We start from the raw sequence: 26,633 nt of genomic DNA, 5'->3' as shown, positions 1-26,633 counted from the left end.
CCTTAGAGCCATTCTGAAGCAGCACTTTGAAGCTATAGTGGAGGAGTTTTTGAATCAGTTTTTTGAGAAATATTTGAAGTATTTGTAAAGGTTGGAGCCTAAGAAGGTTGGTTTCCTCATCTCTACCAAGTTGATGCTTGGACTTACTACAAGAGGATTGGTGTTTAAAACCAGGTTGGTTTTCAAAGGATCGAAGTTTTAACTTGACAGACTGAAGCTTGTAAAAGAGGATTGGTGTCCTCGCTATTATATCCAGTAATAAAGTTATTTAAGTTATTTTTCTATTTTTGTGCTCTGGTGTTATTACTTATTAGTGCTTCTCATTTGTGAAAAAATCTTAGATGGCATAATATAACAATTGAAAGAGACACTGATTCACCCCCCTCTCAGTATTTCCAACACCAGTCAAAATTATGAAAGATTTTCCTACAAGGTAGGTGATACTTGTGCAAAATACATTTAAAAGGAAATATTTGATGGATTTTTATCCATCAAAAAGGAATTATAGAAGAAAAGGTTCTATTATGTTGAAATAGCATTTAGAACTTTCACTTTTGGGACTGTTTTGATGGAATTAGCTCTACTCCCCCATATCTTGGGTTGCTTGTATGAATCAGAAGCTTGAGGTTTTTGGTTTATATTCGAAGCAAATAGAGAGAAGTGAATTCCTCTCCATAGATTCACTGAGAATGATTTCATTCTACCTTATATACTTTTTGAAATACTTCTGGTGGAGTTCCCATGGTTAGCAATATTTAGTTTGATTTTTTGGCAATCTGTATATACTATATTCTGCTAATGCATGCCTTACAATTGTGAAAGGACAAGAAGAGGAATTGGCAAAACATTGAAACATGAGGACGAAAGATCTTGAAGGTAGACAGGTAGTGGAAAGTGAACTTTAGAAAGGCTATTTATTCTGGAGGGAAATTGAAAGGATGAAAACATGGAAACAAGAGGTTTTCAAAAACCCGATTCACAAAATTTTAACAAGTTTTCTCTGGTGTTATATTCTTATTTTTTAAAGGTACTGGCAAATGAATAGTAAATTTATTCTTGGAAACATCAGAATATGTTTCTTATAAAGTGGAACTGTAAATAAATATGTTTTCTGTAATGGATCTCTACTATTGCCTGTGAATGTTTGGATTACGTTTGAAAGGCAGTGGTAATGTAGCTTACTCGACCCTAAAGTTAATGTCAAGTGACAATGGTAGTGCCAAATTAGATAAAGTACTAATGTCAGGAATGAAAAACATGTTTCTTGTAGGTATGTTTTTTCATTTTGGTTGCATATTTCAGCTTGATTATTGGTTATCTTCATTTTGGTTTTATGTTGATAATCCACGAGTCATGTTCAAGTCCTGGCTGAGTAAAAGGTAATATGTACCCTAATTTGGTATTGGTTTTGTTTACTTCGTTTATATAGAGGATACTGTGAAAGAACCAGAGGAGAGACCTAAAGAGGAAGAACCTCCACCTGAACCAGAATACGAGGTTGCCTTCTTATGCCGAGCTGAAGGCTGCGGGAGGATTTTTACGGAGGCTACAGCTATGAGGAGGCATGCCCAAACACATACGGTGAGCAGTTCCAGCTATTCATCAACTTCCTCTACAGTAACAGAGGATGTGGAACAGTAGACTTATTATGTATGAAAGAAAAACTCACTGGAGCATGTCATCTTCATCAAGACAACGTTTGCAGATTTCATGCCTATCACTCTAAGATCTGACACAGATCTTTTTATTCCAACACATTTGACCCCTTGCAAACATTTTAGGATGCTTTATACTAATACATTTGATGGCTTACAGAAATGTCCAGATGCAACTAAGTTGAAAAGGAATTTACTAATGCATACTGGAGAAAAGCAATTTGTGTGCTCTTTTGAAGGTTGTGGTAAGGTGACTCTCTATCACTATATTGCTCAATATAAATGAATTGATAGTAGTAAGAACTTTAAATAATGATTGATGGAGAAGCACATTGGAGAAGTGAATGTCGAACTGGTCTTTTTATTCGTATGCATTCAGTTTGAATGGGTCATGGCTGTCTTGAAGATACTTTATCATTCTTCCTGGAGGAAAGACTAGAAAAGCCTTCTTCTTTATGTTTTTGTTTAAACTTTACTTTTGAAATTACTATAAAAACAACAAATGTTGCATATGTTCTTATAAAATTGGCTCTCTTCTAGATGAACAGTAGTCTAATATCTCTTTTCCTCTAAAGATTTAGACTTACTGTTTCCTTTACTTTCATTAAATATCTATGCCACTGTGGTTGTGGTTGTTACAACCTTAATTATTTTTTGCACGAAAAACATAGAATGAATGTGCACAAAGTGCACAAGATGTCAAGATGCGAATACAAGATAGTGATGATCAAATGCAATGGAAATTATTGTTATAGATACACTTGAAGGGTTGAGTCTGTGGCATATATATATATATATATATATATATATATATATATATATATATATATGAAATGATGCTTATATTACTTCGAGGAACAAATAAGTACATCATGGGTCACAGATGTATGTCACACTAACAATACGGGGTACAAGGAAAATCCTGTCCTAAAAACACCAAAAAGGAAAGCTTATGCACCTGCACACCAATAGGGAGAGGCTCAATGTTATGATGAAAAACACTGAGCTTGACCTTCAGAACCAAGGCCATCTCCTGTGTAAAACTTGTCAACTCTTCTAACCTGAATGGGGAATTATCCCTTGGAAAGGTAAATTTACATCAGTGCTTCCTAAGAAAGGCAATAGTGAGCAACCCTATTGAGTTCCACAAGGATCTTCAACTATCCCTAATCATCCTAGTGTCTCCCAGAAGGGGACCTTTTCATGATAGTGGGGTAGTAAAGAAGTGATACTTGGCCTGAAACCTTGACCAAAACACATTGGTAACCTGATATCTCCAAAAAAATTGTTCCACCATTTCGTCTTTTAGACGCAAAACAAGAGGAAGATCTATCACATCAATTTTACGAAGCTTGCATTTGATATTGTTGGAGGGAGAGTCACACCCGCACATTGTGTTTTAAAGAGGAGTGTATTTTCTAGATGGATTGGCATCTACACAATGAATGCACCACAGGTTCCTTCACTCCCTACGTTTTGTTCAGACGAGTAGCAATTTCATCACAATTCCTCAGCATTTCAAACAAGTCCTTTGTCACAAAACGTAGAAGGGCTTTTCCAGTGGTGCTAGAACGGAGCTGAACCCTATAACTTCATTTTAGAAAGACATTCAACAGTAATCAAATGCCAAAGATCCTCCAAAACAAATTTCTCCCAACTAGTGAGCTTTTGGATCCAGTGATGATCATTCCGGGAATACCATTTCTGTTTCTCTCAATCCCACAAATCCTTTGAAAAGAAGAGACTTTTCTTTGCCAGTACTTTTCCTGCAAATCTAACCAAAAGACCAACTGAACATTAGTGGATGGTGACATCCTAAGCAGTAGTGATGCCATATCCATAGCATCTTGGGACCCTTAATATTGCCAAGCAAGAAAATTAGACACAACCGTCCAAGGTACACACACTGACTTATGTGGCATAACCTGCAATCATCAAAACTTGAGCATTCCCAATTATGTCACATAACTGAAAAACACCTTTGTTACCTTTTTGATGTCCTGAGCCGGCATAATCTACTGTCAAACTAAGACTTGCCAGGAGCATCCCCCTCCACTGTATGTAATACCCCTGCCTGCAAGACCCATACTTTGCACTTTGATGTCAGGTACTCCCATACACCCTTGGTGCCTTGGCAAGGTGTAAAGTGTTTTAAAAACAAACCAAACTGGAATCCCAATTGATCAGTTCACTGTTTTGACCATATGATGCAACAGATTGATGCTTGAACCAGTTCCTCTAGGAACTGGCTTAGGCCTAGCCCCAACAAAACAATTGGAGCAATAAAACAATAATAAAGCAGAGAAGCCTTAAAACTCCCCTGCCTCACCCTGCCCAGTTCAGTTCCTCGTCTCCTTGTTTATTTGCTTCAAATGAATGGATATTTCATATTTTGTCTCTAATGGTTTTCATTTACATCGATGCATATCTACCTAGCTGTCTATCTATCTATATGTTTTCATCTTTTATGTATATTTTAGTAAACTGGTTCATAAACTGAGTTGCGGTTGATTTCAATTCAAGTCCAGATTGACCCTTAGTCAATTCTTGAGTTCGATTGTGACTTTTAAGTCATTCATGTACACTGTAAACATCCCATTCCACTTGGGGATCTCCTTTTGCCCCTGCCTACTCACCCTGAAGTAAAATTTGGAGAATGCACTACAACCATTTGGTGTTGCTCGAGGAGACAGAGATGAATGTGCCGAACTGCCAAAATCTTGTCAAACAGCCTTACCTATCTTGGCACAGGAAGATCAAGGTGATTCATATAGAAATTATATGCATTGAGGTTCCTTTGCAAAATCAGAAATTTCACCTCTTTAGAGGTTCCATGTATCTAACCCCTATGAATTATCAGCCTTAGGGATGAAGTGAAATATAAATTACAGTAGCAAACAGTGGACAATATTTCACTGCACATCAACCTGATACATTAGGGAATGCAAAAGAGAATATAGCAAATATATGCCGACAATTTTCATTCCTTTAGCACAGTCTTTTCATGTATAAAGAAGATCTGATATCACTGCAATTAATGCATATTTATAATAGTAAATCTGCCCTATTATCTTCAATATTATTGTTAGAGTGATTAACCTTCAATATAAATGTTAAGTCCCTTAACAATTTCAATGTTAAATTATGTCAAATCAACATGACAAACAAATGCTTAAAATTACCAAACCATGAAGACAATGGTAGCTGCAAACTTCATATATATACAAGTGATGAAGTTTAAGTACAGACAGCATATCACATGCTGGGCAGAGAAAAAAAGGCATAGCTACCAAAGATACTCCAATGAGCTAGAAACACCACTGTCAAGTCCTTGGCCACATCAAAGGTACTCCAACTAGCTAGAAACACCACTGTCAAGTCCTTGGCCACATCAAAGGCATCTCATCTTATCTTCCTCAGCAAGCACAATTTAAGATTTATGACCAAACCCTAACTCCTATGCTTCCATAAGGATCAAACACTAGCCCTAGACTTTAAGAATGCTCCAAAAAACCTTAGCAACTTAAGACAAAGAGAGATAAAGTACAAAGGAGAGAGAGAGAGTAGTCCTCTTTGATCTCTAACCCAAGTGTAAAGAAGAATAAGCACAAGTGCATGATTGATGATGATAATGACTCTTTTCTTCATCTATTTATATGAGAAATAAGGGAAGTCTACAATGAGAAGTAATACAAGGAACCTACGCGACACTGCTCCCGATGGTCTAGTGTTCCATTCCTCCAACTCTTGAAAGCTTCAATACATCTCCAAGGTTATGTGCCACCTTAGAGACCACTAGGTCTACATGTCCAGTCGCTTAACCTAAGTGTCCTTGAGAAAGTGTAAGCCTTCATGAAAATAAACAAGCAAACCCCATGTTCTTTAGGGTTTAACACCCTCCTCTAGAATGCCCAATGCTCCTCCAATGCAAGGCATCCTCCAAGCAAGCAATCTGACTCCATGTACTAGCTACATGAAGTAGTCACCAAGCTTCGTAGGTCTCTAATGCTTCAAGGAAGAATGTCATAAAAGCATTCACATAATGTCAAGAAACTCGAGTATGCCACATGTAATGTGTAAGTCCATCATGGAATACCAAGGGTCAACCATACAGCATGCACTCGACATCTCATGAATCACTTACAAACATGGTGTAAATACTTTATGAGAAACCTCAAAATCTAGCATTTCCAGGGTTCCTCTAAAATGTGTCCATGGTCCACTTCCACTAATTGGTGAGATAAACTTGCTCATTGAAGGGGATGCTTAAGTAACTATTAATCTCACTAGATTTATTAAACTTCCACTTATATTCAATCAATGGAGGGCATCATATTGACCCACATGAAAGGCCTTTGCTTTCTCCTCAGTAACAATTGCTTCTTCCACTCATGCCAAGGTGTCTAGACATAAAAGCTTTCCCTACACATATTGTTGAGTCAATTTAGGTCTTATGAGTGAATCATCTGCAAAGTGTAAATTTAGAGGCTGGTTATCCTTAGGGAAAAAAGTACTAATTTAAAGTGTACATTTAGATGGTAGTTATCTGTAGGCAAAGAAATACCCCTTATTTTCCTTTGCAATCTAGCAACGTCCAACAAATAGGAAAGAGCATCCATTGCAATTACATACATGTAGGGAGCCAATGGGCATCCTCGTCAAATAGAGCATTGCAATTGAAATAATATGAAAATGAATTTGTTAACTGGACTAGTGGTCCAATATAGAGTGGTTCTTATTGGATTCGTGCTAGGCTTGAGAGGTCTTATTCCAACTCCCATGCAACCATGTTCTCTTCTTGTGGGGAATGCTCGATTCATTTGGTATTGTCCATTATCAGTTTTGATCATTTTCCTCTCTCCACTTGTATGCTCATTGGTGTTGATAACCAATATGAGGCTCAATTTTCTTTGAAGTTGAATCTCACTTTTTGAGTGAGTTGATTGTTGGTTTATTATTATATTATTATAGATTTGTAGTCATTATGTGTAATATACATTAGGTATATTATAATTCCTCCCCTCTAAATTGTGTTCACATTAGAACATCGGTAGAGAAAATAGCTTCTCACTATCACTGGTAATGAGCTATTACACGACTATCATTAGGGTGACCATAAAGCTCATTACTGCAATCTTCTTTTATCTTTGACATAGATCTTGGATTGCTTACTTTCATTACAGTTTGTTTGTTGATATATTCAATGGATATTGCAATATATTGGCCAATTTATAAAATTTATGAAGTCATGACAACTTTATTGTTCAATACGGTTGCTGCTATAAACATTGTTTTATCAATTCTTTGTGATTTTTTTTCCCTTTTCCCTTTTTGACCTTTATTAGTAAAATATACTCATGCTTTCTTAGGCAAGATATTTCTTCGTATTTTTATAACAAATTTCAATCAATTCGAGATTTGTCTTTTCCTTTCGTGTGATAGTGCTAGGTTGTGTACATTGGTGGCTCTTTCTTCATTTGATTGCAGAATGCTTACCATAGTAGTGTTAGATATTGTAATGTCTATTTCACATAGTAGTAAATGTAGTAAGTAATAATGTAATAAGATGAGTTGGAAATAAGTAATATGCAGTAATTGACACTAATGTTAATTGTAATTATGAAATTAGGTGAGTAGTTCTTGATGGGAATAATGGAAGTAATATGCAATAATTGACACTAATGTTAATTGTAATTATGAAATTAGGTGAGTAGTTCTTGATGGGAATAATGGAAGTAATATGCAATAATTGACACTAATGTGAATCGTAATTATTAAATTAGGTGAGTAGTGCTTGATGGTGTTAGTATCCTATAGTAATAGTAGTCAGAAAAGAAGTTTTTTCTTTCAAATTATGATAAATGTATAAAGGTTTGGCTATGATCTTGTAGAAGATCAAGCTCTGTACCTTAGTTTAGAATAAAATTTTCATTATTGAATGTAATTATGTCAGTGTGTGTGAAAGGTTATGCAAATGGTCATTTATATTCTAAGAGGTCAAGTTAAGTGAGTCTAGGGTTATGAGCCATTCAAGTCATGAGTGGGGGTATGATGGTCCTGGTCTTGCATTGTTGGGACGAGCTAGTGACTTCTTGTCTAGCAGTTTTGTGATCAAATCAGGCCTGTACTATGACATCAGCCTCTAGTACAACAGTCTGAAGGTTCGTGGAGCAATTAAATTGCTTGCTCTCAATCAAATTGCTGATAAACATTGATGTTTGTTCAACATATTAATATATATACTTTTTTATTCAGATAAAGGATGATTGTTACAAGGCTATGGCAGTTCTCCTTTATAGGAGTTGACTGGCCATGAGGCCAAAAGACACATCCCTTGGGACTAATGTCTATTAAAAACTAATTGTCTTATCTTAATTTAATTTATTTACTAATATATATATATATATATATATATATATATATATATATTGAGTTATGAATTTTTAATTCATAACATTGCCTCTCCCTTAAAAATGCTTTGTCCTCAAAGCATAGGTAATGTTGGGTGTTGCTGAAGAAAACGCTCTGTCTCCCATGATGAGTCTTCCTCTGGTAGTTTCTTCCATTTGATGAGGTACTCCTTAATAGTCTTGGACCGTAATACCTTCTCTTTGGTAGTTAGTACGCCTTCTGGTTCTAAGATGATTCTTCCTTCTTCATTAGTCTCGGGTATCTTTGTTTGAGCTATTTGATTTTTCCCCAGTACTTTTATGAGACTTGATACATGGAACATGCTGTGGATTTGATAGTTGTCTGGTAGCTTCAGTCCATAAGCCACGCTACTTATTTTTTTGATTATTTGGTATGGGCCATAATATTTAGGTGATAGCTTATTTTTCCCTTGTTGTTTTAATGACAATTGCTTATAAGGTTGAAGCCTAACAAAGACCCAATCTCCTTCTTCGAACTCTCTTTCTATGCGATGCTGGTCAACTTGTTGTTTCGTTCTATTACGTGTCACTGTTAGATTTTCATTTAGCAAGTTGATAATTCTTTGGTTTTCTTCTAAGTGGTATTTCGCTGCTTGTACCTTAGAATCGAGTAGTGCAAAATCCTTCCACCTGGGTGGTTCATGGCCATATAAGCTTGGAAAGGCGTCATCTTAGCTGAAGTATGATAGGTGGTATTATAGCACCATCCTGCTAGGTGTAGCTACTGGGTCCATTTGTTTTGTTTGTCGGCGACGAAACAACGAAGATATGTTTCCAAGCATTTATTTACGACTTCAGTTTGACCGACTATGTGGGGTTGATAGGTTGAACTCATGTTGAGAGATATTCCTACTTGGTGGCATAAATCCTTCCAAAAATTGCCTTTAAATTTTGCGTCTCTATCATTGACAATGACCTTGGGAAACCCATGTAGTTTGTAAATGTTTTTACAAAACACATCCGCAATTTGCTTAGTTGTGTCATTTTTTTTGATTGCCATGAAATGGGCATATTTAGTGAGTCTGTCGACTACGACAAATATCTTGTCCTTACCGTTAGACACAGGTAGTCCTTCAATGAAGTCCATCGAAATTTCCTCCCATTTTTGATTTGGAATATGTAATGGGTGTAGTAAACCAAGGGTTGGGATATTTTCACTCTTATTCCTCTGACAAACATCACATTCTGCAACATATTTTTGGACTTCCTTACTCATACCCTTCCAATAGAACAATTGTCGAATGTTGTAGTAAGTTTTGAAGAATCCAACATGCCCAACTGCAGGAGAATTGTGAGATTCCCTTAGAATTTTCATTCTAATTTTGGATGTTGGGGTTAGGTAAATCCTACCTTTGTACAATAGTATGCCATTTTTCCATTCAAAATTGGCATATTGAATGATGTTTTCAATCATAGAGCTACAATCTGAATCCTTCGGATACTCGTCTCATATTTCGTCTAACCACTCAAGAACAACTACCAAGGTGGTGCATATTGTGTTGTCATCATCCTCACGTGAGAGTGCATCAACTACAACATTTTCTCTTCCCTTTTTGTGCAATATTTTTAGGTCGAATGCTGAAAGTTTCTCCATCCACTTTTGGTGTTCTGTTGACAACTTTTTTTGTTGAAGCAAAAACTGAAGACTATTGTGATCAGTTTTGATTGAGAACTTACTTCCGAGTAGGTATTGTCGCCATTTCGTTAAAGCATCTATGATGGCAAGCATCTCCTTTTGGTAAGTTGATTTCAAGCCTTCTCGCTTGTTAAGTTTCTTGCTCTTGAATGCTATAGTGTGGTTGTCTTGCATTAATATGGCTCCAATTCCGATTCTTGAAGCATCACATTCGACTACGAATGGTTTGGAGAAGTCTGGAGTTGCTAGTACCGGAGTGGTTGACATCACTTCTTTTAGATTATCGAAGCATTCATGTGCCTGGTTATTCCATTGAAAAGTGTTTTTCTTTAACAAGTTGGTTAGGGGTGCCATCAAATGTGCATAGTTTTTTATGAACCTTCTGTAATACCTAGTTAGACCTAGAAATCCTCTTAGTTCTGATACGTTCTTGGGTTTGGGCCATTCTTTGATTGCTTTTATTTTGTTGGGGTCCACTTTGACTCCTTCCCTGGATCAATGTTGCTTTAATCGTTATCGGGATAATATCGGTGCGAGGAAAAAATCGGAAAAAATCATAATTATCGGGAAATAATCGGAAATAATCGTTTGGTACAAAAATATTCATTTTTTTTTTTTTTTTTTTCATTTTTTTTAATATCTAAACCATCTACAACATAAAATAAATACATTGACACATAAATATGATAAAAGAACTAATATATAAGATGTTTAATATCATTTCTAGTGCTAAAATCACGCATAACGTTGAATCATGTCTTGAATAGTAAGACCTGACTCCTGAGTCCCAATTCAGCCTCAAAATATCACAAAAAATATGATAATGTATCTCATCATGTAATAATGTCATATACAATAAAATGAAGAAAATAACTAAAGTCTAATCCTATTGATTTCCTCTGCCCCTCTTGCGAGAAAATGCCACAGCTTTCCCTTTCCCTCTAGATGTAGATGCTGGTGCTCGTGCTAGTGGAGATGGCAGTGGAGTCTGATGTGCTGTAGAAGCTGAAGAACTAGAAGTAGGAACTATAGGAGGTAGACCACGTCCTCTACTGGTGGTAGTGGTAGCCCGGGCAGGTGGTGTCACCTCCTCCTCCTGCTCCTCCTCCCCCTCCACTACATCCTGCACTAACCAATCATCAGCAGACTCCATAAGAGGCCTCTCGGCCTCAACCCTCCATGCAGCAGTGGTGTCAATCCCATCCAATGAGATGGCCTCCACATCAGGTGTCTTCTCAAGTTGCCTCACCCACAATCGAAGATTGTAGTAGACATAGACCATGTCATTAAGGCGCTGGGACTCCAACCTGTACAAAGACCATGAAATAATAATTAATAATTATAAAAAAAATATTGTTTAATGAATTCAAAAATTTATTTGGAAATTTGCAATATTTTAAATGTTTAAGTGTTAACTTGTTGCGCTTCTTGTTGTGTATTTTTTCAAATACACTCCAATTGCGCTCACATCTTGAGGAGCTACATGTTTGGCTGAGGATGCGAATGGCAAGCTTTTGCAGAAGGGGTACCCTGCCACCATACATTTTGCACTATGCATCTACAACAAAATTACAAATAAAATTTTAAATAAACATAAGAAAAAAATGGAATTTGAAGAGACAATGAAATTTGAAACAAAGTTACAAACTAAAAAATAGTTGGCATTTTAATCGTCCTATCAGTGACAGCTATGTCAAAGCCAAATGTGCCACCTGCCATCCTATATGTCTCAATTTGTTTAGAGATTTCTATACGTTGTTCTGGAGATCGCACCATCTTCTGGACACAGGATAAGAATCCATCCATGATCTCAGCATCAAAATCAAACCCACATGCATAAGAAAATGCAGGGTTCAGGAAAAGCCCAACATCATGAATGGGACGATGGAGTGTGTTGTTCCATCGCTCATCAATCACTCCCCATAGGAGGAGTTGTCTCTGAAACCTATCATCTCCCTTACCATCATAGTAGGCCCGAATGGCTTCTTTGGCCCTGTCCATGGCCTCATACAAATAGCCCATTGCGGGCTTCTCACCATCAACCAATCGAAGAACCTTTACCAAAGGTTCAGTAACAGCGCACACCTCCTGCACTCCCGCTCAGAAGTCTTGGTATGAAACTAGTCTGCATACGACCTCTCCCTCTGGTTTGCGGCTCATTGGCAAAGCACACCACTCCTCTGAAAGAAACATTCTCTTCACATCCCACATAGAATTCAAGAGGGATTGAAGAGATATGAAACTGGTGGCAAACCGTGTAATGGCGAGACACACCAACTCTTTGTTGTTGGTGAATCTTCTCATCAAGCTAAGCACAGATGTATGGTTATATATAAATTTTGTAATGCTTTTGGATGAATCAACCAGTGTTTTACGAAACGGCCGTACCGAAACGGAAACGGCCGTTTCGTTCCGAGTTATTAAAAAAAATTTTGAAACGGCCTTTGACCCGGCTCGGTTGACCGGGTCAGCTATGACCCGGCCGGTCAGCCAATGACTCGGCCGGGTCATAGCTGACCCGGTCAACCCGGCCGGGTCCCGTCAAAAAACGGCCGAGTCATAGCAGACCGGCTGGGCAGCGATTTAACCAAAAAAAAAATACTTTTTTGCTGATTTGGAGCTGAGTTAGTTAGGGTTTGTGGACATGAAAAGGTTATTGTGATTTGTTAAATGCATTTGGGGTCCATTTCCCCCTCCCAAACTCTATTTAAGACAGCCAAATGCTCTCATTTCACTCACAGCAGTCTTATGCATTTGAGTGAGAGTCTTCTTTGAGAGTTAGTGAGCAGTTCTTGAGCTTGTTTTGGAGCAGCAGTGAGGAGTCTTGGAGGAGCATTGTAGCTGGAGTGAGGAGCTTCTTGGGCAGCCATTTGGAGCAGCATTGAGGAGCTGATTTTTGGAGCAAGTTTGAGGAGGCAGTTTGTGCCTGGAGGTATTTTTTTCCACCTCTATAAATCTGTTTTTACTTATTAAATTTTAGGTGCATATAAAGATAGCTTAGAGAGTGTTTTTAGTCAAATAAATGAACATTGAATCAATTTTTTTTTTTTTTTTTCATTTTCAGATTGTTTTCCTAGTCAAAAAATGGCACCTAGAGCAAAAGATGCTGCTTGGGCATATGTTGAAATGGTTGATGATGAGATGTGTTGCAAGTTTTGCCATAGGAAAATTAAGTCAGGTCCTGGGGGGATTCATAGGCTGAAACAACACTTGGCAGGGATTAAAGGCAATATTACTGCATGTAAATCCCCCGAAATTGGGGAGATTAGAAAGACTTTGTTGGAAAGCTTTGAAAAATTTCAAGAAGAAAAGACTAGGCAAAAAGAGATACAGGCTGAAATTGGGAGGAAGAGGGAGATACAAAGAATGATGGCTGCCAACCCCCACTATGAGTTTGAGGGTTCTTCCTCTATCCCTCAAACTGATGCATCAAACCCTTTCCGTTATGTTCCTCCCTCTTTTGCTTCTGTTCAAGATAAGGGAAAGGGTAGAATGAAGGGTGATGGGACTATCAAAAGTTTTTTCACTCACTCAGGCTCCTCTCCATCAGATGCACATGGTCCTGAAGTTAGTAAAGGTCTTTCTCAGCCCACTTTAGATGACCATTGGAAGAAAGAATTGAGGGAGACTGCTTGTGACTACATAGCTAGATGGTGGTATGATGCTGATATCCCCTTTAATGCTGCTCGTTCACCATATTATGAGCCTATGTTTGAGGCCATACATGCTGCTGGAAAAGGCTTCAAAGGCCCTACTATGCAAGAGCTAAGGGGGTTTCGTTTGCAGAAAGAAATTACATCAATTAATGAGTATTTGCAAGATTTCAAGGAATCATGGGCAAGAACAGGGTGTACCATCATGTTAGATGGATGGACTGATCAAAGAAACCGTACCATCATAAACTTTCTTGTCTTCTGCCCACAGGGAACCATGTTTTTAAAATCAGTTGATGCATCTGATAAGGTAAAAGATGGCCACTTGTTGTTTCAGCTATTGGATGAGGTTATTCAGGGTGTGGGGGTGGCTAATGTTGTTCAAATCATCACAGACAATGCCTCTAACTATGTTCTTGCTGGTAGACTGTTAGAGGAAAAACACAAGACCATCTTTTGGACCCCATGCGCTGCACATTGCATAGACCTCATGCTTGAGGATATTGGGAAATTAGATTGGGTCAGAAACACTGTAGATAATGCCAAAAGCATAACAAAATTTATCTACAATCATACACTGGTTTTGAGTGTCATGAGGAAACACACTGGAGGCAAGGATATTATTAGGCCTGCCATCACTAGATTTGCTACACATTTTTTGACATTGCAATCTATGCTTTCCCAACATAGAAACTTGCAAAAGATGTTTTCCAGTGATGATTGGAATAATAGCAGTTGGTCTAACAAACCAGAAGGCAGAGAATTGAGAAGGAAAGTCCATGATGAAACTTTTTGGAGAAAGGCAACAGAGATTGTGAAGGTTGCTGAGCCACTAGTTAAGGTGTTGCGGTTGGTGGATGGGGAAAGGTTGGCTATGGGCTTCATTTATGAGGCTATGGATCAAGCAAAGAAGCAAATAAAGGCAGCATACAAGGATAGAGTGGCAAAGTATGGGCCCATTTGGGCAATCATTGATGAAAGATGGAACAATCAACTCCATCGCCCTATACATGCAGCTGGGTATTTTTTGAACCCACGGTATCATTATAAAGCTAAGGAGTCAGGAGCTTTGAGGGGGGAGGTCAGAGATGGACTGGTTGATTGCATTGAGCGCATGGTCCCATCGGAGTCTGATCATCTACTGATACATCAGCAGGTCACATCCTTCAGCAATGCAACAGGTACCTTTGGGAAGAACCTAGCAAAGATTGCAAGAGAAGCAGATGAGCCAGGTAAACAAAAATTTCAATTTTCAATTTCTCAATTTCAAGTTAGATATAATTTGTAATTTTGTTGAGCTTCAGCCTTCATCTAACTCATAATTCATTACACTCCTATGTTTTTTGCAGCACAATGGTGGGAGGCCTTTGGTGGCCAGTGCCCTGAATTGCAAAGGTTTGCAATTCGTATTTTGAGTCAAACTTGCAGTGCATCTGGGTGTGAGCGCAATTGGTCTGTCTTTGAGAGGATTCACACAAAGAAGAGAAACCGTTTGGAGCAAAAACGGTTGAATGATCTAGTTTTTGTCCAATACAACCTTCGGCTCAGACGGAACCAATTGCTGAACAAAAGACCTGATTCAGATCCCATTGTGTTGGAAGACATTGATCCAACATCAGATTGGGTAGTGGAGAGTCGTCTACCAGAGTTTGATCCTGATGAGGATCTTGATGAAATTGATGTTGGAGATCCACTGCAGCGTGTTCAGTTGAATGCAGATCCCAATCCACCAGCCTCAGTCTCACAGCCAGCTAGTAGGACTCCAGTTGTAGGTGCTTCGCCTTCCTCTGCTCAGCCACGACAGAAGCGCAGCCGCATTTGTACTCTATCTCAGCTTGCATCTGCTGCACAGCCTAGTGGTACTGGTACTGGCACCACTTCTACAGTTGCAGTTGGAGACGATGATGATGAGGAGGAGCCATGGGGCCCCTTGTCTGGCTCTGATGATGATGATCCAGAGATTGGTCGAGATGATCTTGGCTCCTCTGGCAGTAGCCAGTAGCTACTAGCCTCCTTGGTTATTTGTATTTTGTTTTGACTCTTGAGTCTTTGATCATGTATGACAGACTACAGTTGACTATGTATTTACTATTGCCATTGGGTACATCGTACCATTTTGATATAATGGATTGGTTCATGAGCCTACTTTGATCATATGTTGTCTTCCATGTATATTATAATGTTGTGTGTTTGGAAACTTGAATGAAAATCTTTAAAATTATGTTTAAAATATTTAAAATTATGTTTTTTTATAAAAAAAATAAATATTTAATGTATTTTTTACAACGACCGAGTCATTGAAATCGAGCCGGCCGAGTCATTGCCGTTTCCGAGTTCGAGTCCGAGTCGATCCTCGGCCGAGTCTAAATCCGAGTCTGTTTTGTAAAACATTGGAATCAACAATATCTTTGACAAAGGGAATTTTCTCTATGTCCTCCAACATCAAATCAATATAGTGTGCAGCATAAGGTGTCTAAAATAAAGTAGGATGCCTGTCCATAAGCATCCTGCCAGCAACAACATAATTTGTAGCATTGTCCGTTATGACTTGGACAACATTTTCTGCACCTTCCTCCAAAATAAACACATCTAGCAAATCACATAAAGTTCTTGCATCTTTGATTTGTGCATATGCATCAATAGATTTGATAAACATAGTCCCCTTGGGACAACTGACCAAGAAGTTTATAAGGGTTCTCCCCTTTTGGTCAATCCAACCATCTTACATAACAATGCATCCTATTTGTGACCATGATGCCCTAAAATCCTCCAATCTTTGGGTGCAGTCACGCTTTTCATTTTGAAGAATCCGGCCTCTGAAATCATGATAAGAAGGGATTTTGTACCCTGGGCCAACAGTTGCAATAACATCAATAGCAGGCTGGAAAAATGGATTATTCCTTACAATGCTGAAAGGAATATCACTCCAGAGGAGAAATTTTGCCAGCGACTTGTCAGCTTGTTCTTTCTCAGTTCTTTTTAGCATTGAACTGATAGATGGCTGTGAACTAGGTGTGGTTCGAGGAACAAAAAATGATGTGGTAGCTACCGGATTGGTTGATGCTACAGTAGAACCAGTGCCACTTGCTTCAGCTGACCTTTTCAGTTGCCTTTTGATTTCTTCTTTGGCTTCTCTACTCTGGTCGAAATTTTCCAATGCTCTCATGGCTCTTTCGATGAGTTCAAGATTTGTATTTGTACAAGGCCCCACATCTTTTCCAAGGATTTGTGCAAGGTGAAACTTCAACCTGTACACCCCCCCGGACATAGAGTGGCCACACAACTTGCAAGTCAAGTTTAGTCTGTCATTCGGAGCATCAGGTTCACCATATTCCCAGAAAGGATCCAATTTCCTTGGCATGTTTGTTTTTGAACTTTGAAGTTGCAAACTTGAATGGTGTTTCGGTGAAGTTGTGAACCTATGGGAAAATAAGGATTACAATTTAGTATTTACAAAATTACAAGTTACAAATTTACAATTTAGTATTTTAATTTTTAATTTTTACATTGTACAATGAAAACCCAAGTTACCCAACCAAAAACAACCATTCCAAAGTTCAAACCCAAGTTACTCAACCATTCCAAACCCAAGTTACCCAACCAAATGGCAAAAACAATGAAAAAGAACATAAACGATGTTTAAAAACAATGAAAACAAAAAAAAATTGGTTCCCATAGTCATACCAAGTTACCCAACCAAAAACAATGAAGAAATACAAAAACAATCTTTAAAAACAATGAAAACTAAAAGAAATTGGTGCCCATACCAAGTTACCCAACCCAAAACAATGAAAAAATACAAAAACAAAAACAATGAAAAAAAAAAAAAATTGATCCACATACCGTTTCTATGGAGAAATTGGTCTCCTCCTCTAAGCACTTGAATCAGCTTCAAACCCTCTCCAGCAACGTCTCCCAGCTCTCCTCTGCCCTCCGCGCGCGACTGTGCAAATGATTTCATAAAGAAACCCAAAAAACATTATAAAACCTCGCTGCCGAAGACCCGCACGATAATTTCGATATTTATCGCGATAAATTCGAATTTATCGCGATAATTTCAAATTATTGCGATAATTTCATAAAAATCGGCCAAAAAAAATTACCTGCTATAATTTCGTATAAAAATCACGATAAAATCGTTTTCTCAAAATAATGTGTCCTAGGTATTCAACTTCCTTTTGCCCAAAAGTACATTTTGGTAACTTGGCCTAAGATTGATTCTTCTTTAATACAGATAGTACTTCCTCTAGATGCTTGAAGTGCTCCTTCCATGTCTTACTGTAAACGAGAATATCATCGAAAAAGACTACCACAAATTGTCACAAGTATGGGTGGAAAAGTTCGTTCATGGTTGCCTGGAAGGTGGCTGGCGCATTTGTTAACCGAAATGGCATAACCGTAAACTCATAGTGCGCTTCATGAGTTCTAAATGCAGTCTTTTCGACGTCTTCTAATCTCACTCGAATTTGATAGTAACTTGATCTCAAATCTAATTTTGAGAAGTATTTTGCGGCATGGAGTTCGTCAAACATCTCATCAATGAATGGAATCAGAAAGTTTGCCTCATGTTATTTCCATATTTTAAATGTATGTCTTCATGTTCGGTTGAACCATAATTTATCTCATAGTTCATTTTAAAGGTGCTCTGATTTAGGTTATCAAACAATCTATGTTTTCTTTTTAATGACCAAAAGTTGTATACGCAACGAAAATATTTAAAATACTTCGTAGACAAAGACATCCATCGTAGGTTAGTAATTTTAAATTGTATATTGTATAAAGAATTGTTGTAGGATTATTACAAATGAGAATGAGGGTCCTGTATATATAGCCAGGTAAGTACCCTTTCACGAACAGGCATGTCTCTAAGACATGACTTTTCATTATTAACTAACTAACCATTAATTAATTCACTTATTATTTATTATTATATTTATATTATTATGATTATTATTTATTATCTATTTTTACATAATTTATGTTCATAACATTGCCTTCCCCTTCAAAAAGATTTGTCCTCAAAGCTTGTTGATGAAAAGACTTGAACTCTTATCTGTTGCGAATGTCTTCTCTCCTTGGGACGATCATCTTTGTTGATACAAGTTGATATGATCCTTGGAGTGATATATAAAATTGTCATACTGAGAATGGATCGGACCATCCTAGATTGATTTTCTGCGGAATCAAATTTTGTGATGAATCGTTATCGTGGGACTGGATTCTACAAACTTCACTATTCCTGGAAACATAAACTTGTCGTTTATTTTCTGAGCGATACTGGTACGTAGATTGATGGGAAAGTATGATCTTGTGATTCGGATGTTGATACATAATTCTTTTGGTTGGACTTCCCCTTATCATGTTAGTGGTTGATTCCTAATTTTCTTCAGTGGCTATTGTTGTTGAGTTGGCGACTGAATCATCACTTGGAATGTTGGTTGTTTGAACAGAAAGCTCCAAGTACATCTTTACTTTTGTAGGATTTGGATTTGCCTGAATTTATGAGATTAGTGGGGTTGATGTTTGTTTCTTCTTCCCCAACTTGGACTACTACATCTAGCGATTTTGATGCTTCTTTTGCAACAATTTTTTCGAACCTATTCGTCAATGATTTCTTATCGTCCTTAAGTTTTTTAAACTGTTTGAGCATATTTTGGTTATGATTTTTGAGACGTAAGCATTCCTCATTTTCTGAGTCAACTTTTTTTTGGCCTTCAAGCTTCTCGTCTTTTAAACACTTGATTTGTTATAATAATTTTTTGTTAAGGTCTTTTAAGCATAAAGTTTCCTCTTCTTTCTTTGATAAACTTGCGTTGAATTTTCTGTCAAAATTTTCATTTTCTTGTTCTAACTTGTGCTTCTTAGTTTTACACTTTTTGACTTGTGCAAGAAGTTTCGCATTATGGTTCCTTAGATGCAAAATTTCTTCTCTGAGGTTTTTCTCTTTTGTTGAAGTTTTGCGATTTCTTCTTTTAATTCTTTAACTTGTGTCTGGGTGCTATCTTGATATTCTTTTAAAGTAAACAATCTTCGACATTTAGGAAAAGGTATTGTGCGATTTTTGTATATCGATAAATAGTTATCTCCTGCTCCACAAAATGGACATCTGGTCCAGAATGTAGAGTTGTGTATGGAATCCATAGTTTCTCTGTTCATCTTCAAATTAGACTCTTTCTTCAGTGATAGAACTTTCTTTTGTGTTTGTCGCTAAGCTTAGGGTTAAAAGGTAACCCCTTCCTTCTCCTTTTTTATTATGAACTCTCTCCTTCCTCTTTTTTATTTTTATTTTTATTGAACTCCTTTTTTTTTATTAAACACCTTTTTTTTTAATAAACTCTTTTTTTTATAAACTCATTTTTTAATAATATATAATATATATATATATATATATATATATATAAACTAAATTAATTTAATTATGGAATATATAGTTATGATATATATTTTGTTTAAAATGGACGAAGAACCAAAAGTTGTAACGAAAAACCGTATCGGTTCACCGTTGACCCGACTTATTCTTTCTGACTGCATTCAAACTGACAGGAATGTGTGGCCTACAACGATGGCGTTGACAGCGTAGTTGGATGGAGGGTTGACGGACAACAGTGATGGCGTGGATAAGGTGACTGGTAGCGGAAGAACAAAATGCAGCTCGACGTTCGTTTATGCGGCGTGTCGGGTTGCCAGTGGAAGAACATAACACAACTCAGCATTAGACAACATATTCAGGTGCCACCAGTTTTGGCAATTAGGGCTTAAACAATCTGACTGCAGCTCGATGGGCTGCGAGATGGTTGTGTGCCAGATGTGGGTAGATGCTTAGTATTCAACGGACAACGACAATTGGACAACAGGGAAAAGACAGGGCTCAAGGGATAACGAGCAACAACAACGTTGTCGAGGGGTGGGTGGCCTGACTGTTCACATTTTGGTGGCTCCAACGGTGTGTTGAACAACAACTAGAGGAGGAGGTCGGTAACGCAGTCCACGGGTTTGTTGTCTGGTATTTTTAATTTTTAATTTTATTATTATTTTTTTGTTTTATTTTATTTATTTATTATTATGTTTTTTTAATGGGCAAGGGCCTCTGACGAATCAGGAACGGAGAAACTCCAAGGTTGTGTATCGAGGTGCTTCAATCTTAACATCAACAATGTTGATGGGAGGTTGATGGCCAAAGCCCTGGTGATCAACCAACGTGGCTTTGATACCAATGTAATGACCAAAAGTAGTATGTGCAGTGGAAATAGTTAAAATACTTCATAGACAAAGACATCCATCATAGGATAGTAATTGTAAATTGTATATTGTATAAAGAATTGTTGTAGGATGATTACAAATGAGAAGGAGGGTCCTGTATATATAGCTAGGTAAGTACCTTTTCACTTTCATTATTAACTAACAACCATTAGTTAATTTACTTATTATTTATTATTATATTTATATTATTATGATTATTATTTATTATCTATTTTTACATAATTTATGTTCATAACTTTTTTCTTAAAACAACATTTAGAATTCATCCATAGTTTTGATGCTCTATGTGTTGTTTCCACGTTTCTTATACTCATCCTCCTATAGTGAATTAATTTGATTTCACCACCAAGAATGCCTACCTTGCCCCTCTAGAAGACCCCTTCACTCTTCATCCTATCTTTGGAAAAATAATCAACTTGACATGACTCCATGCCCAATGGATCTGTCTTCCTTCCTACCAGCAAACCTATAAAGCTTATACCCCACTGAACACCATACCTAGCCTAACATCTAAGTGATTTACTATTTCAGAGAGAGAGAGCCCTCTCTGAAGCTGGAAGGGCTAGATTCCAACTTCCAAGTGGTTTGTTGTTACCTCTGAGTTTCTCTCTTCAGCCTAGGGAAATTACAGAGTGCTAATATATGGGAATAATGGAACATAATATATATATATATATATATATATATATATATATATATATATATATATAGACACACACACACACACACAACACCACCTTATGTAATTGAATGTATGTTGATTAAATACATCTCTCATTCATACTCTATAGCTTGTCTTTATATATTCTCCATAGCACATTTTAACAAGTAGATGGGGTATCGAGTACATAAAATTGGCAAATTTCTCCTTTCATACCATAACAAAATGGGGTAGCTGAAAGGATGGATATTGATTTGATAGAAATGACTTGCATGGTTCATTAAAAGGGTTTGGATTCTAAAAGTAGTTGCATGCATTGCATAACTTTTGAATAGGGTTTCTACTAGAGTAGTAAAGGATGTTGGTAGAACTTGAAAAATCGATTGGTATAAGGCCTACAATTACTTCTTTAAGGAATTTGGTAGTATTTGTTGGGCATGAATACCTGAAGAGAAAAGATGCAAGATTAAACGTAAGATTAAGAAATGCATATTTGTTCGACAGATAGTGAGTAAAGCAGGGCTTGTAGGTCACATGATCCAAAGATCAATGAAGTGTCTGCGTGCAAGCATGTGAACTTTGATGAAATTTCCTCTTCAACTCTCGTACTTCTACAGATTCTCCCCACTTGAGTTTGTTGGCTATGTCGATCATGATGTTTTTCATTCTTCTAATGATAATCATGGCATGGATGTTGACAATCATAGCAATGATTCTAATTCATCTAATTCAAATTCTAGTGCTAAGTCAGTTGATTTTCATTATTCTAGTGATATCATTATGGGTATTTCAACTTTAAGCATCAATAGTTATCAATGTTGTATGTTGATGTGTTTTCACTATTAGGTGTCGCTGCAACACCACATCAACACCTCAAATCCTTAGGCTGGCTAGTCCAAAGATATGGGAACATGACCCAGTTTAAAGTCGGATCGATAAGACAAAGTCCACAACAAGACTAGCGTGACCCTATCCACTGTCTAGAGGATTGTGGCTCGCAAAGAATGATCCAAGAGCACACAACCTCGTCTTTGTCAAAGTTGTAGCCCTCGAGGAACAATCTTGGAACTTACAACTTCGACGAAAGTGAGCAAACAAAACAAAACAAAAATTAGCTACATATCCTAACCCTAACAATAAATACAGACTCCCTCCAAGAGTTGTATACAATGGTCAACACAAACCAACGCAATGCTACATATATACAAAGATTTAAAAGAAAAAGGTGAAATAGAATGAAAGGTGCCACACAAAACCCATTTACGCTCATGAGATTACACAATGAAATAGATTACATGCATTGTATGAGTATTAAACTTATTCTATTCGAAAATTTTTCATTTTTTTAAATGCACGTGAGATAAATTTGCATTTGCATTAGTTGCTAGGGTTTATGCATAAAGAATAAAACTTGAAAGTAAAATTGTACATAGAGAGGCACAATTGGTGCGATAATTCATTCACAAAAATATTAAAATCAGTGATAACACTTAGACAACAGATGTTGTGACAATTGAGGGAAGGATAAAGCCAACAAACAAAACTTTTATTGCTCCCAAAATTTCTTGATAGAAGTTGTTCCAAATAGGGGGTATATGCAAGAAAAGAAGAGTGATTGATGCTAATTTAATTGAATTGGTGGCTCGAAGATGAACTGTATCTTGCAAGACCATCACTTATCAGTATTGGTAAGGATATTAACGTGGAAATTTTGCAGAAGAGAGAGTTTATACCTTCACTATGCAGCTGGTTCAAAGAGAACTACCTCACGTCTTAAGGAAAACTTGAAGGAGAGCCCTGCAATCAACAATAAACGTTAACTGCCGGCAAAACATCGATGCAAAAGAAAAATGGGAGAAGCAATAAAGCGAACTCACTACCGGCAAAACCCTCACTCAGTGAATGGGCAACACTTGGGTGTCAAAGTGGGCAATCCTTTTTATAGAGTAGGCTATATCCTTTTATTAATCTATTGAGGTTGATCAACAGTGAAAATCATTCTTGAAGATCTACTTGGATCGTTGGATGTGCCAGGCAGTTAAGTTAAATTCGTTGGTGGCAGATTTATGTTGCTCCTTTTAACCGCTTTGGAAATTGTTTCCAAATTTCTTTTTAACTCTGCTTGAATGAAATCAACGTGTTTTAATACTTGTGTTCATGATAGGCCATGTAGGATGATGACCATCATCGGGAACCTTCAACTATGCACATCGACCTTACATGGGTTTCCAAGGTCGATCTTGGCTATAAAATCATGGTCCTCATTAGAGAGAAGACTGGCTTCCTCAGGACTATTACACTGCTCATATACAGATCTAAGGGTAAAATTTGATTAATATTTAGAATATCATGTAGTGTCCACGTATTTCTTAGCGACAATGTCCTCTTTGATTAGAGCCATCACTTTAGACTTGGTACCTGTATCATTTTTAATTATCTTGACTTGGCTAATCTATTGGTTGACATGAATAAGAATAACATTGCCCGTCCTACTAGCACGACCTGATCTATGCACAAAATTCCATGAACTTGTTGAAAGCTTATAATGAATAACCAAATCCACATTTGAAATGTGAAGACCACGTGCAACTACATCAGTAGCAACCAACATATTAAAACACGCCTCACGAAAGCCAACAAGAGTCCTCTCTCGCTTATTCTGTGAGATATCACCATGAAAGGGTTCACATGCAAGTACCTGACCTAGTGCCCATTGACAAACAATCCACATCTCGCCTTGTTTGAGTGAAAACTATACATTTGCCCCTTTGACATTTTTAGTTTTCAACAAGTTAAGAATGGAGCGTTTCCCATTGGTGAATGCAACAATAGAATAAAGTGATATTCGTTTTGCCAACCTCTGAGATGATTTACCAACAAGATCGATACAACTGGATTATTTAAATATTTCTTCGAAAGCGTCTGTACTCAGATAGACATTGTAATAGAGAAAGCATACTCTAGTGCTTTTCAACAATCTTTCCATAATCACCTCAACATCTTCATTGAAACCCACATTCAACATCTGGCCAGCTTCATCCAAAACTAGTAACTGTACTTCTAATAAGACTAATGCACCACTGTTGATTAGATCAATAAGGTGACCAAGTGTTATGGCAACAACATCTAAACCCTTTCTAAGAACACAAAATGTCAATTTGGCTCATTATAGGTACAACCCCATAGCAACAAAGAATATATAAGCTTGGAGCAGATTCCTGGAATTTCTCATCAACTTGGCGTGCAAGTACCCATGTTGGACCCAAGACAAGTGCCAAGGGATATAATCCACGTCCATTTTACAGTTGTGCTGAATGATTTTGTTCAAGATTGGGATCCCAAAGGCGAGAGTCTTTCCAATCCCTATCCTAGCATGACCGATCATATCATGACCTTGCATTGCTGGTTTCAACACCACTTTCTTTTCTATGCCATTCTCTGTTTAACTTCTTGATAAAATTATCATTATGTAGCAATATGAATAAATCCACGCCATCGGAGGAAAAACACATTACCTTTTCCTCATCCGTAATCTTCTTGAATCTCGTGTATATGTAAATCCCCTTTTTTTAAATGAAAATTGTACATCCCATATGTAACGTGGGTGAGTGCGATATATGATACATATATCATTGGAGGCACCCATTTCATTTGACATTAATGGGACTGCATGGTGATCCATGAGCTTTGGACGGGTGGTTACATGACGTGTACAAGTTTGCAGATGTGGATATATATTGGACTTGGCAAATGGTTGACATACAAAGATTGTCGAAAGCAATACATTTTTTGGGTAAGTTATAGAAACGAAACCCACAATTAGATGTAATTTTCTAGAAAAGACTTTTAAAGGAACATTTCCCACATAGATAGTAGACACAATACATGACATATGTATTGCTGCCGCACAAAACTTCCATCAACTCCATGTTTTATCTTGTAGATTCATTTAGAAGTGACCACTGACCTGTCCTTAGGTCTCGGCACCACTTCCCAAATATCATTCATCATGATTGATTCATATTCCTCATTCATCGCATCTTTCCATACTTGGTGCTTTATGGGTTCTTCGAACTTGCAAGGTTCATCTTGAATAATAGTACTCATGGCAGCCAAATACCCTTGATACCTATTCAACTTCTTATTTTCACGAAATGTCCCTCTTGGAGCGGTATGCTTTTCAGCATCTTGAAGTGTATCCTTAAGCCATAGTGGTCTTTTCCTCGAGGTAGAGGAATCACCAGGTGGTGGATCAAGAGGATCCATCGGGCCATCAACATCGGGCATAGGCTCATCCATTGGGGGTTCTTCTTTTTTTTTAGGAGCATTATCATCATCCTTTCTTGAGATGGGGAGATATTTGGCTTTCCCAAGGGCAATGTCTTCATCAAAGGTAACATCTCTGCTTACTTCCACATCTCTTTGATCAAGTACAAAAATTCTAAATGCCTTTGAATTTTCACTATATCCAACGGATATACCTTTCTTCCTAGAAACTTCCAACTTATTCCTTTTCTCTTTAGGCACATGAAAGTATATTGGACAACCAAAGATTCTAAAATGAGAAACATCAGGGTTCTTACTAGTGAACACTTCCTCGGGTGTCTTGAAATCCAAGACTTGAAGAGTGCTCCTATTTTGAACATATACAACAATGTTGGTAGCTTCTCCCCATAAGAATTTTGGAGACTTTGATCATAGATCATGGCATAGGTGGCTTCCATAATTGTTCGATTCTTTCTTTCAGCAACACCATTCTACTCTGGATTGTATGGAACAATTATCTCCCTCTTAATGCCAACCTCTTTGCAAAAGTCGTTGAATTCATTCGATTCATATTCGGTTCCACTATCGGTCCTCGATGTCTTGATCTTCTTCCTTGTTTGATTCTCCACCAATGCTTTGAAAGAACGAAACGATTTGAACACTTCATCCTTCCTTTTTAAGAAATAGATCCATGTTTTGCGTGAGAATTCATCCACAAAGATTGTATAATATATGTATCGTCGTTTCCCAACTGCACATTCTTGACAGACTCCTTCATGGTTCATGTGAAAGTCAGGCATCCCTGTGACCATTTCCTTACCCAAGGTAAGGCTTTGTAATGTAAGTGGGAAAATATCCAGTGCCATAGCTCACATTGAAGAGAAGTATCACTTGCCAAAGCTCCCAAAGGACTTCCACCAACTTGATAGAGACCATCAACCCTAAATCCAAGAGTAAATGCATCTTCAGGGTTTCTATGCCAAATATATGCCTTTCTGTCAATGAATGCTACCTTGAAGCCTTTGTCTTCCATTGTAGAAATAGACACCAAGTTCTTCTTCAAATCTGTCA

General features: G+C 37.4%; 1 protein-coding gene and 1 pseudogene across 2 annotated transcripts in view; one reads left to right on the top strand and one right to left on the bottom strand.

Moving 5' to 3' along the window:
- The window catches only part of LOC149147053 (zinc finger transcription factor YY1-like), a 261,512-nt gene that overhangs the window by 178,458 nt on the left and 56,421 nt on the right, over positions 1-26,633 (top strand). For both annotated transcript variants that reach the window (XM_089440009.1, XM_089440008.1), the window contains 2 exons: positions 1,430-1,581; positions 1,816-1,905. In XM_089440009.1, coding sequence (XP_089296135.1) covers positions 1,430-1,581; positions 1,816-1,905 — 242 coding nt within the window. The remainder of the gene's footprint in view (positions 1-1,429; positions 1,582-1,815; positions 1,906-26,633) is intronic.
- LOC149147055 (DEAD-box ATP-dependent RNA helicase 53, mitochondrial pseudogene) lies at positions 23,749-25,595 on the bottom strand (annotated as a pseudogene).

Source organism: Pinus tabuliformis, chromosome 9 (assembly GCF_031772625.1).
Source record: "Pinus tabuliformis cultivar Carrire ecotype Pingquan chromosome 9, CPIR1, whole genome shotgun sequence".
Lineage (NCBI taxonomy): Eukaryota > Viridiplantae > Streptophyta > Pinopsida > Pinales > Pinaceae > Pinus > Pinus tabuliformis.
Note: the sequence above shows the minus strand (reverse complement) of the source record. Positions and strands in the feature narration are given on the sequence as shown.